The sequence below is a fragment of the Raphanus sativus genome, chromosome 3, assembly GCF_000801105.2.
Source record: "Raphanus sativus cultivar WK10039 chromosome 3, ASM80110v3, whole genome shotgun sequence".
Classification (NCBI taxonomy): Eukaryota; Viridiplantae; Streptophyta; class Magnoliopsida; order Brassicales; family Brassicaceae; genus Raphanus; species Raphanus sativus.
The window spans coordinates 6,390,180-6,401,760 of NC_079513.1; the positions used below are offsets into that span (position 1 = coordinate 6,390,180).

General features: G+C 36.4%; 1 protein-coding gene across 1 annotated transcript; it reads left to right on the forward strand.

The window, feature by feature from the left end:
• The first annotated feature begins 2,861 nt into the window (after positions 1-2,861).
• LOC130509884 (uncharacterized) lies at positions 2,862-7,648 on the forward strand. The gene is made up of 20 exons (XM_057006191.1): positions 2,862-3,058; positions 3,250-3,336; positions 3,438-3,506; positions 3,607-3,739; positions 3,816-3,862; positions 3,943-4,029; positions 4,402-4,463; positions 4,687-4,729; positions 4,827-4,907; positions 5,370-5,483; positions 5,574-5,679; positions 5,774-5,837; positions 5,908-5,950; positions 6,041-6,268; positions 6,345-6,506; positions 6,590-6,718; positions 6,806-6,955; positions 7,032-7,118; positions 7,236-7,304; positions 7,402-7,648. Exons 1-20 carry the CDS (start codon positions 2,927-2,929, stop codon positions 7,498-7,500), a joined length of 1,992 nt encoding a protein of 663 aa, XP_056862171.1. The 5' UTR covers positions 2,862-2,926; the 3' UTR covers positions 7,501-7,648.
• Positions 7,649-11,581: the final 3,933 nt, after the last annotated feature.

Below are 11,581 nucleotides of genomic sequence, written 5' to 3' on the forward strand. Positions count from 1 at the left end.
GCTTCCAAATGTAAAACCTGGTCAAGTGATGGATTGTCTAATTCAGTGTATTTCTCGCAAAGGTAAATCGGTCCAGGAACCTCAAGAGTCGGTGCCCACTTACTAAACGTATTCCGTAGCAATGGAATGGACTCTAGTATCCAAAGATGGAATACTAGAGGATATCCTTGCAACTCAAATTTTGAAGTATCCTCCAAGTGATCGCCACAGGCTCACAGCGTGTTGAATTGATTTCAGGAGCAAGATGTAAGCTTCTTTTCCCAAGGATATGTCACATCCTGCGCTTTGTGCACATAATCAAAAAGGAAATTCCCATTATTGCTTTTCACTAGCAATATGCTTTTGACCAGAAGTAGCACTGCGAGACAGACTCACTCATCAGAAGCACCTCTTCTTGTCTTTTTTAGCTGGTTCACCACGTCCTTTAACTTAAGAGTACGCCCCTTTAGCAAGTCCCACTTAAATCTCTTGGTTCCTCCTCGTGGTCCTTCTACTTCACCACTACATTTCAAACCAGAAACCATATGGAATTCTCTTATTGAGAACCTCAATAGCTGCGCACCGAAATGGAACCAAGCTTCATTATCTTTGATAGTAACGATGCTTCTTGCGAGAATAGCGTAGACAATCTTTGCTGATAATTTCAGAGAATCTATCAAAGATATTTACATGCCTAAGCAAAACAAGACACCAAGCAAAAAAAATTCAAAATTTGTTACCATCCGAGTTTTCTGGAAGGCCTTCCTGAAACTAAACAAATGCTTCCTGAATATTTTCTAAACAGGAGACAGTTTCACAAAGGACAAGCAACAAGAGACTTACAATGTCATAAGCAACATTTCTTAAACACGGGCAATAGATGCAAAAAGGTATGACATGGGAATATATTTTTTTCAGACTTTTCTGGAAGGTTTTCCTGAAACTAGACAAATGCTTTCTGAATTTTTTAAAAACACTAGAAAGTTTCACAAGCACAAGCAACAAGAGACTCGTGAGTAAATTCAAGAGTCTATCAAAGATATCTACATGCCTAAGCAATACAAGACACCAAGCAAAAAAACTTTAAAATTTGTTACCATCCGAGTTTTCTGGAAAACCTTCCTGAAACTACACAAATGTTTCCTGAATATTTTCTAAACAGGAGACAATTTCACAAAGGACAAGCAACAAGAGACTTACAATGTCATAAGCAACATTTCCTAAACACGGGCAATAGATGCAAAAAAGGTATGACACGGAATATATTTTTTTCAGACTTTTCTAGAAGGTTTTCCTGAAACTTCACAAATGATTCCTGAATTTTTTATAAACACTAGACAGTTTCACAAGCACAAGCAACAAGAGACTCATGAGTAAATTCAAGAGTCTATCAAAGATATCTACATGCCTAAGCAAAACAAGACACCAAGAAAAAAAACTTCAAAATTTGTTACCATCCGAGTTTTCTGGAAGGCCTTCCTGAAACTACACAAATGCTTCCTGAATATTTTCTAAACATGAGACAGTTTCACAAAAAACAAGCAACAAGAGACTTACAATGTCATATGCAACATTTCCTAAACACGGGCAATAGATGGAAAAAAGGTATGACATGGGAATATATTTTTTTCAGACTTTTCTGGAAGGTTTTCCTGAAACTAGACAAATGTTTCCTGAATTTTTAATAAACATTAAACAGTTTCACAAGACAGTTTCACAAGCACAAGCAACAAGAGACTCATGAGTAAATTCAAGAGTCTATCAAAGATATCTACATGCTTAAGCAAAACAAGACACCAAGCAAAAAAAATTCAAAATTTGTTACCATCCGAGTTTTCTGGAAGACCTTCCTGAAACTACACAAATGCTTCCTGAATATTTTCTAAATAGGAGACAGTTTCACAAAGAACAAGCAACAAAAGACTTACAATGTCATATGCAACATTTCCTAAACACGGGCAATAGATGCAAAACAAACAACAAATGGTTCCTGAAAATTTTCTAAACACGAGACAGTTTCACAAGCAACAAGAGACTACAATAGCAAACAAAACAACAGATGCATATGTAAAAATGCATCACAAGCACAAGTAGCAAGAGACAAACTTTTATTTCCTACATCTTTCAAAATCAAATTTTCAGGAAGACCTTCCTGAAGTGAGAAAGACTTGAATATGCAAACAAAACGACAAATGTAGATGCAAACACACATTCAATAGATGCAAACCCTTCCTGAAGTGAGGAAAATAAACACACATTCAATAGATGCAAACAAAACGACAGATGAATATGTAAAAATGCATCACAAGCACAAGCAGCAAGAGACAAAATTTTATTTTCTACATCTGTCAAAAACAACTATGTCATTGTCTCTGAAATTTAAAATGATATTAGCAATACAAAGAACACGAAACATCAAAGAAAGATTCACATTACACTCATGATTAACGAAAGCAAGGAAAAGCTACAATTTTTGAGTGTGTTCTTAACTAGGAAATTCTATGACTTTTACAGCAATCAGAGTACTAAAACATCAACACATACCACACACCTTTGAAGCAATATCAAATCGGAACAAATTATCAACAAAAAGAACTCGAAACATCAAATATTCAAAAAACAAATCGAAATCCCCAAATAGGAAACCTTAAGAAGAGGAATCATCTTTGTGACTTTTACCTTCTAGTGTCTTTTTTGTGACAAAAACTTCAAGTGTTCTTTTACACAATTGCCCATGTTCGAAAGATATGATGTTTCTAAAATTCCAGAACTATACGAATAGTGATGACATGAAAGTAAATGGGCCTCCAATTTTCCTCCTTAATGAAAAAGCATATGGCCCAAGTAGATAAAAGCCACGCTCCCTTTCTTGAGCACAAACTGTAGAAGAAGAAGGGCTACTCCCCTTGTAATCGCTCTCAGCCTCCATTCCTGCAAACAAACACAGATGGGAAAGAAGACGAAGAAGGCCGGTAAAGGCAAAGAAAAAACTGAGAGGAAAACGGCCAAGGCTGAGGAGAAGAAAGCTCGACGAGAAGGCAAGAAGCTCTCTCCTGAAGACGACATAGACGCTATTCTCGTATTTACTCTCTTCCTCTGCTTCTTTTGTTTTCATTAGGTTCTGTCTAGACAGCAAAGAGGTTTCTTATTCCTTGTCTGAATTTCACATGGGGTCCTGCTAAGCTCTGTTCATAGTTTTATAGATTTATTGATGATTTAAAAGAGGCTACTTTAGTACAAGTGGTCTAATGTTGTATGTTGTTTACACAGTTGAGCATACAAAAGGAAGAAGCTAAGAAGAAAGAGGTTCTTGTTGAGGAAAACGTGCCTGCACCATCTCCTAGGTCTAACTGCTCGGTTAGGCTTTGCTTTTATGTGTCTTTTAAAATTTGAAACTTTTATTTTATCTAAAACTTTTCAATTTTGTTGAATCTGTGTGTGATGAAACATTTATGCAGCTTACTATAAATCCCTTGAAAGAGACTGAGCTGATACTCTATGGCGGCGAGTTTTATAATGGCCAAAAGGTTACCTTTCAAAATTTTGGCTTTAATTCTATTCTTTATTTAATAAGTGTTTGATTCTCTAAAGATTTAAATAAAAATTGTTTCTTTTATGTGAATGCAGACATATGTATATGGTGATCTGTACCGATATGATGTTGATAAGCAGGAGTGGAAGCTAGTTTCAAGTCCCAACAGTCCACCTCCTCGCAGCTCTCACCAGGCAGTTGCTTGGAAGAATTATCTCTACATATTTGGTAGGTTTAGTTTTTTTTTAATCTTCATTCCTTTACCGTTCATATTTGTAAGCCTCTTTTATTTCTTATCGATTAGGTGGTGAGTTTACATCGCCAAACCAAGAGCGGTTCCATCACTACAAGGTGAGAGTTGCATATTTATGTGTGTTTTATCAGTTTTTTTTTTTTTTTTTTTTTGTTTCTCACATGGGTTTGATTTATAGGACTTTTGGATGCTGGACGTGAAAACTAATCAATGGGAACAATTAAATTTAAAGGGATGTCCTAGTCCCCGTTCTGGTCATCGTATGGTAAGTTTTCCATGTATCCTTAAAACTAATCTATGTAGTCGCTAACATACTGCTGGAATAACTTCGCATTTTCTATTCCACCTCTCAATGAAACATGAGAATATGTAGACTCTACATTATCCATTAATCAAACACTGAGACTAATATCAGTTTTGTGTAGTTTATAGATCATGGATGGGAATCTAGAATATTTATCTCCTGTGTTCTCCTTAATTTTCAAACTCTCTTTTGTGATGAATATATATTGAACTGTACTGTATTTAGTTGTTTGCGTAGTGGAAGTGAAATTTTAACTAATCAACTCTTGCTCCCCTCTAGTAACCAACCCATCAAGTTCTTATTCGGCTTTTGTTGTATCTTCCTGTTCTCCAGGTATTATACAAGCACAAGATTATAGTTTTTGGTGGCTTCTATGACACTCTACGTGAAGTAAGGTAATTTACTCATTGCGTAAGAAGTATATCATGATAGTGGTTTTTCTCCTTTTTAGTTTAATTATTTTGGTTTGGATAAATCCTTTTGTAAGAAATTTCAGTTAATGAAACTGGAAAATGTAAATCTTAGCTACTACTGAATTAGGATCTTAGTGTCACTTTATGTCTAAGTTTTTTTTTGTTTTGTTCTTTATTATAAGTTTACTTCTGCCAACCCCTGCAGGTATTACAATGATCTCTATGTGTTTGACTTGGACCAATACAAGGTAAAACCTACATACCATCGAAGAAGTTTCAACTTTCCACCCATCCTACCTCTCGGAAGCTCTTTACTGAATATATATTTTGGTGTCTCTTTAATAGTGGCAAGAAATAAAGCCTAAGCCTGGTGCCATGTGGCCTACAGCTAGAAGCGGTTTCCAGTTCTTTGTTTATCAAGATGAGGTTAGTTTACGAGGTTCATGTCTATATTATGGCCCTGTTCGTTTGCAGGTCGCTAGCGTCAGCGACCAATTTCAGCGATCAAACGTTGTTCGTTTACTGGTCGTGGATTCAGCGACTGATCGCAGCGACCACACTCTAGCGACCAGCGACTAAAAATTTCGGACGCTAAAAATGTTAGCGGTGAGATCAAAATCGTGCGATTAATTTTTTTTTAAAAAAAAAATAGTCGCTGCAATCAATTGCGCGACCTCTAAACGAACAACATCAGCGACATTAAATCGCAGTCGCTGGTCGCTGATTCTGGTCGCTGACGCTAGCGACCAGCAAACGAACAGGACCTATATCCTGGAGTTAAAGCTCTTGTCTCTTTTCCTGAACGAAAAATTAATAGAAAATGACAGATTCATTTCCAACGGTCCAAGCATGAACCATTTATTGATAAGAAAGCTTTTCATGCTGCAGATATTCTTATATGGTGGTTATTCAAAAGAAGTCTCATCTGAGAAGAGCTCTGAGAAAGGAGTTGTTCATGCTGATTTATGGTCTCTTGATCCCAGAACCTGGGAATGGAACAAAGTATGTACTTTTTATAATTAGTTCGTTTATTATTTTGCAATTTCTATCAACTAGATGGAACTCTTATTCTTTCTTTGTTGTTGTAATTAGGTGAAGAAAATTGGGATGCCTCCTAGCTCCCGTGCAGGGTTTTCGGTATGTGTCCACAAAAAGCGTGCTTTGCTGTTTGGTGGTGTCGTGGATATGGAAATGGAAGGTCAGGAAATGGTTATATCCTTTGTTTTTTTTTTTTTTGCATATCTGAATCTGTATAGTTGAATTATCATCGACTTGTGTAATTTATTTGGCAGGTGATGTAATGATGAGTTTATTCTTAAATGAGCTCTATGGCTTCCAGTTAGATAATCGCCGCTGGTAAGAATCCAATTGAGATGTTCTTCTGAGTACTTTTCTTGTTTTCTTCTAAATCTTACCTTATCTACAGGTACCCCATAGAGCTACGAAAAGAGAAATCATCAAAAGATAAGGTATGTTTATGTCTACCTAGAGTTTCTGTTACGTGCTGTATTTACATGTTACCATCATTTTGATCTCTATGGACATATGTACGGTTACAGGCAAAGAAGAATTTAGAGGCCAAACCTATCGCAATTAATGATGATGATGATGATGATGATGAGATGGATTCAGCGTCGGCCATGGGTGATGTGGCAGGCTCTTCCGATGGGATTTCTGAACGTATGGCAGCATGTCTAACTGTTGAAGGAAGTACACTTAATACTGAGTCTGATAAAAGTAAAGCTCTAAAGGGAAGACTAGATCCACAAGTCTCTGTCTCAGAAGAGGTTTGTTCAATAACATTGTGTTAAACTTGTGTTATGAGCTTTTGTGCCAACTTGTTATTTTTTTTCTTTGGTGCAGGTTGTAAAACCATGTGGACGTATTAATTCTTGCATGGTTGTTGGGAAGGACACCTTATACATATATGGTGGCATGATGGAGATCAAAGATAAAGAAATAACTCTTGATGATTTGTATTCTCTTAATCTTAGCAAACTTGACGAGTGGAAGTGTATCATTCCGGTTTGTTCAACCTCAATCTACATTCTATTTTCTTTCTTTCTGTTGATTAAAAATTGAAAACTAATGTTATATCTTTAAAACAGGCGACTGAAACAGAGTGGGTGGAAGTCTCAGAGGATGAAGAAGGGGACGAAGATGAGGATGAAGATGATAGTGAGGATGAAGGAAACAGTGAGGAGTCTGATGATGAAGATGACGATGAGGAAGTAGAGGTACTTGATGTTTGGTCTCTTCTTTTAGCTTCTTCAGCCCTTTCTCTTGTTGTTGGCTTTGACTCAATTTGGCCATGTAAAATCTAGGCAATGGATGTTGATGGATCAGTGAAAGTAGGAGAAGTTGTTGCAATGATTAAAGGTGAAGGAAAAGCCCTCCGAAGAAAAGAGAAACGAGCTCGGATAGAACAAATCAGAGCTAATCTAGGACTCTCAGATTCACAGAGAACCCCAGCGGTAATAATTACTTAAGAGTTTTAGTGAGAATCTGTTTGAAGCTTTCTGCTAATTTGATCATATGATGTCTTTGAAGCCTGGAGAAACTTTGAAGGATTTCTATAAGCGCACAAATATGTACTGGCAAATGGCTGCCTATGAGCATACCCAACATACTGGCAAGGTATGCTAATTTCTGTTTTGATTTAGTATCTAATGAAACGTATACTGTTAGCAGTTTTGTTCTGTTTTTAAGGATGAGTCATGACATTATGATCCACATGTAAAATTGGCATTGTAGGAGCTGCGGAAGGATGGTTTTGACCTTGCAGAAACTAGGTATCTGGAACTCAAACCCGTACTAGATGAGGTCAGATGAATCTCTCTATTTTTTTTCTTTTCTCTCTATAGTTTTTAAAAGTAACCAAAGTTCTGATAAGTGATGATGGTTGAATGTAAATCTGCAGTTGGCAATACTTGAGGCAGAGCAAAAGGCTGAAGAAGCAGAAGCACCTGAGTCTAGTGGTACCTCTAGAAAGGGAGGCATTGCAAAGAAGAAGAGATAGATGCTTTGCAGCTTCTTCAAAAAGCCATCATATGTATACTGTTGAATATCAGTTTTGAAGTTGGAATTTTTCGTGTCTACTTAATGCGATTATGTGAGACTGTTTCTGAAGAATTTAATCTTTGAGTATTTATTATACTTCCATAAAATCTACAATATTGTCTGAAGCCAATGTTAGGTTCTACAATTGAAATGGGCTTCGTAGCCCAAATTTTTGATTTTTAAAGTTAGTTTGAAGTCCAACCTACATGAATTAACAAATATGAATTAATGATGTATTGTTTCGAAACAAAATAAATTTAATGATGGACTTTTCTTTTTGAATCCATTTTTAAAAAAAATATAATATATTTAATTATTAGACCAAAATTAAATTAAATTGGAAGGGTATTTATGATTGAAAACAATTTTTTATTCAACAGTTAGTTATTTTTTCAAATTAAAAACGCTTACTAAATTCTTTACTTATTTTTCAAAAGTTTTAAGACATTAATCCATAACAAAAGTTACAAAACTAACACAGCCAAACATAAAATAAAAAAATAATCTACCAACAACGAACATATATATCAGATCAATTTTTATATTTTAACATGACTAACTAAAACTAAATGAAAACTTAATTGAGAACAGACTCAGCGGACATGCTAGCACGAAGTGTCAAGAATCAACCGTTTTTGTCGTCCACATGACTAACTAAAACTAAATGAAAACTAATTGTCGTTTTTATCCCAAATTGTTTTTTATCTTTTTATGTCAACATTCGTCTTCAAACTTGACCATAGGAGCTGGTTAAATTTGGAAATTATGAAGTATTTTCTCATTAAAACCTTAGTTTGACAAAACAATTTGGGATAAAAACGAAACCAAAGAAAAAGAGCATAACACCTCATGATCAAGAGGATCAGTGTAATGAGAGTTCTACGAGTCAAAGTTTCAGGTGAATGAATTCACACACTTTAGTGCTTTCTGCGTTGGTGAAGAAATCAACCAATTGATCTTCACTTTTTGTGTAACAAAAAAGAATAACTTGTTACTCCACTGCTTCTTTGACCTTATGACAATCCACCTCAATGTATTTGGTCTTTCATGCAACACATTGTTAGATGCTATGTGAATTCCTGTCTGGTTGTCGCAATAGATAGTAATAGGATAGATTGTCTCTATGCCCAAGTCCCTCAGCATCCCTTGATCATATGAGTTCACTAGTAAGCTTCTTCGTAGATTAGTACTCTGCCTCAGCACTTAAACAAGACACCACCTCATGCTTCTTACTCTTTCAAGTGACCAAATTCCCTATAATGAAGGTGCAGTAACTGGTTGTTGACCTCATGTCCACTCTATCACCAGCTCAATGAACATCACAATATCATGTAATCTCTGTACTCTTGTTATAACTCATCCATACTCATTGCCCTGATGCTTCTCAAATATCTCCAGATCCTTTCTACCATATTCTGGTAGTGTATCTTGGGAGCTTGCATGTGCTGACTGACTTAATTGACTCCAAAACACACGTCTGGCCTAGTTATGGTAGGTAGATGAGTTTCCTAACCATTATTCTATGGTTTTTGATATAGATGAGTTTCCTAACCATTATTCTATAGTTTTTGACATCTCCATATGTTTTGTCCTTAACCCCCCCCCCCACCCCCCCCCACCCAAAACCTTATAGCCATGTTCTAGTAAAGGTCTTTTATGTGCTTCCTCCAAGATAACATGTGTCACCCACAACAAATCAATTGTGCATTTTCTTTGGGAAAAAAACAGTCCCTCTTTATATCGGCATATCTCAATTCCTAGAAATTACTTTAACTCATCCAACTCTTTAATATCAAAGGAAGATTTAAGAAAAGTTTTGGTTAAAGTGATACCTCCCTTGTCACTTCATGTGGTGATGATGTCGTCCATATATATGTGGATGACCATGATGCCTTGTTGACTGGTGAGAGTGAAAGAGTGTTATCAGCTTCAGACTTAATGAACCCTCTTCCATTGAGAGTTGTACTTAACTTATGATATAAGGCTCTTGATGATTGTTTCAACCCATAGATTTCTTTATTCAATCTACGCACATTTCCTGGTTTGACAAGGTGTACCAGACCTGGAGGTGGTCTCATGTAAACCTCATATTCCAATTCTGTTTTTAGAAATGCATTCTTGACCTGAATCTGCCATACCCAGTCCAAGTTAACTGTGAATGATAACACAATTCTTATGGTCTGGAGTTCGGCAACTATAGCAAATGTTTCATGCTAGTCTTCTCCATATGTCTTAGTAAACCCCTTGAGACTAGCCTTGTCTTGCGTCTTTCTATTTTTCCATTAGCTAGGTACTTGATGGTGAAGATCCACCTACTTGACACTGCCTTCTTGCCTTTTGAAAATTTAGCCTCATGCTTAAGTATCATTGATTACCATAGCATTGGTTTTTCCCAACAGATTCGCTCCACTCTTCATGCTCCATTGCTTCTTCTTATCACCTTGGGATATACTCCTGATCCAGTTCATCAATAAAAGCAATGTATTCTTGAGGGTAATGTGCCAATGAGCATGTAGCATGTTTAGGGTGAGCAACTTCATTGCTATTGAAGTACATTTTGGTGTTTACCCACTTGGATGTTTTCCTCATTCCTTAATGGTTGTACTTCTTCTTGCATTCCATCTTAATCATGGACAGCCGAATCATGGAAAACTGAATCGCGGACCAATTTATGTCCTACCATAAGGTCGATTACATAAATGGGTAAGTTCTCTTCCATTATGTATATTTATAGTATGACCAATCATTGTGGGTAACAGTAGATGCCTGAAACCAAGTTATTTTGATTTTTTCTTCCGCCTTTGTATTAAACTTCTCTATGTTTCTTAATACATGTTTTGCTACAAAATGATTTTTTAGTGAATGTGTCACAGTTAATTAACTCTTATTTTTCTAGACGAGGAAAAAATTATATTTTCTCCTCCTATTTACTACGGCAACGAAGAATCAAAGTAACAATTGAATCGTGGACAGTCGAATCATGGACAGCTGAATCATTGATAGCTTGCGATTCATGTTGATTTCACCTCCCCCCCCCCCCCCCCCCTCATGATCAGGATGGACTACTACTACACCTTCTTCAGCTTCTTAAGGTGTAGGAGGTCCCATGGTTTCCTTACTCTCCTTAGGTTGACTGCTCCAATGTTTTCCAAGATGATTCTCATGTTGTTTACTCTATCTGAGGCTGATTGGGATAAATTGTTCAGCTCATCCCAACTATTTTCATCATAATAGCCTCTGGATTCTACAAACTTTACATCCCTATAGATCGAGACTCTCCTAGTCTTTACTGAATAACACTTATGGCCCTTATGATGAGGAGAATACCCAAGGAACATTGCTCTTTTACTTTTAGGTTCCAATTTGTTTCTCTACTCACCTGGAATCAAAACAAAACAAATGCACGCAAACACACGCAAATGATCTATAGAAGGGCGGTTCTTATTCAGTACCTCATGTTGAGACTGATCATGAAGGATTCTGGTGGATATCTTGTTGATCAAGTAACAAGCTGTCATCACAACATCTCTCCAAAACCTCTTTGGTACATTTGTATGGAACATTATGCTCTTTGTGACCTCCATGAGATATTTGTTCTTTCTCTCAGCCACACCATTTTACCGAGGAGTGTATGGGAAGCTGATTTGGTGGACCACCCCATGCTTTGCTAGGTGTTGTTTGAATGCACATCTGGTATATTTTCCCCTCCATTATCTTATCTAAATTGTTTATCTAGGTATGATAATGGTTAGTGACATAGGTTTGAAAGTTTACAAATGCTTTTAACATCCTATTATTTGATCGCAGCAGTGTGATCTAAGTGTATTTTGATTTCCCATCTATAAATATCACAATGTATTTATGTTGTTCCCTAGATGAACATGGAGCAGTCCACACATCAGAATGCACTAAATCAAAGAAATTTTCATAGATAGTAATAGATTTAGAAAATACACTTGCAATGTTTTCTTAAGATACAAGCCTCACAATCATTTTTAAAAGATATACTAGGCAACATCAAAGGCATGAGAATGAGGATG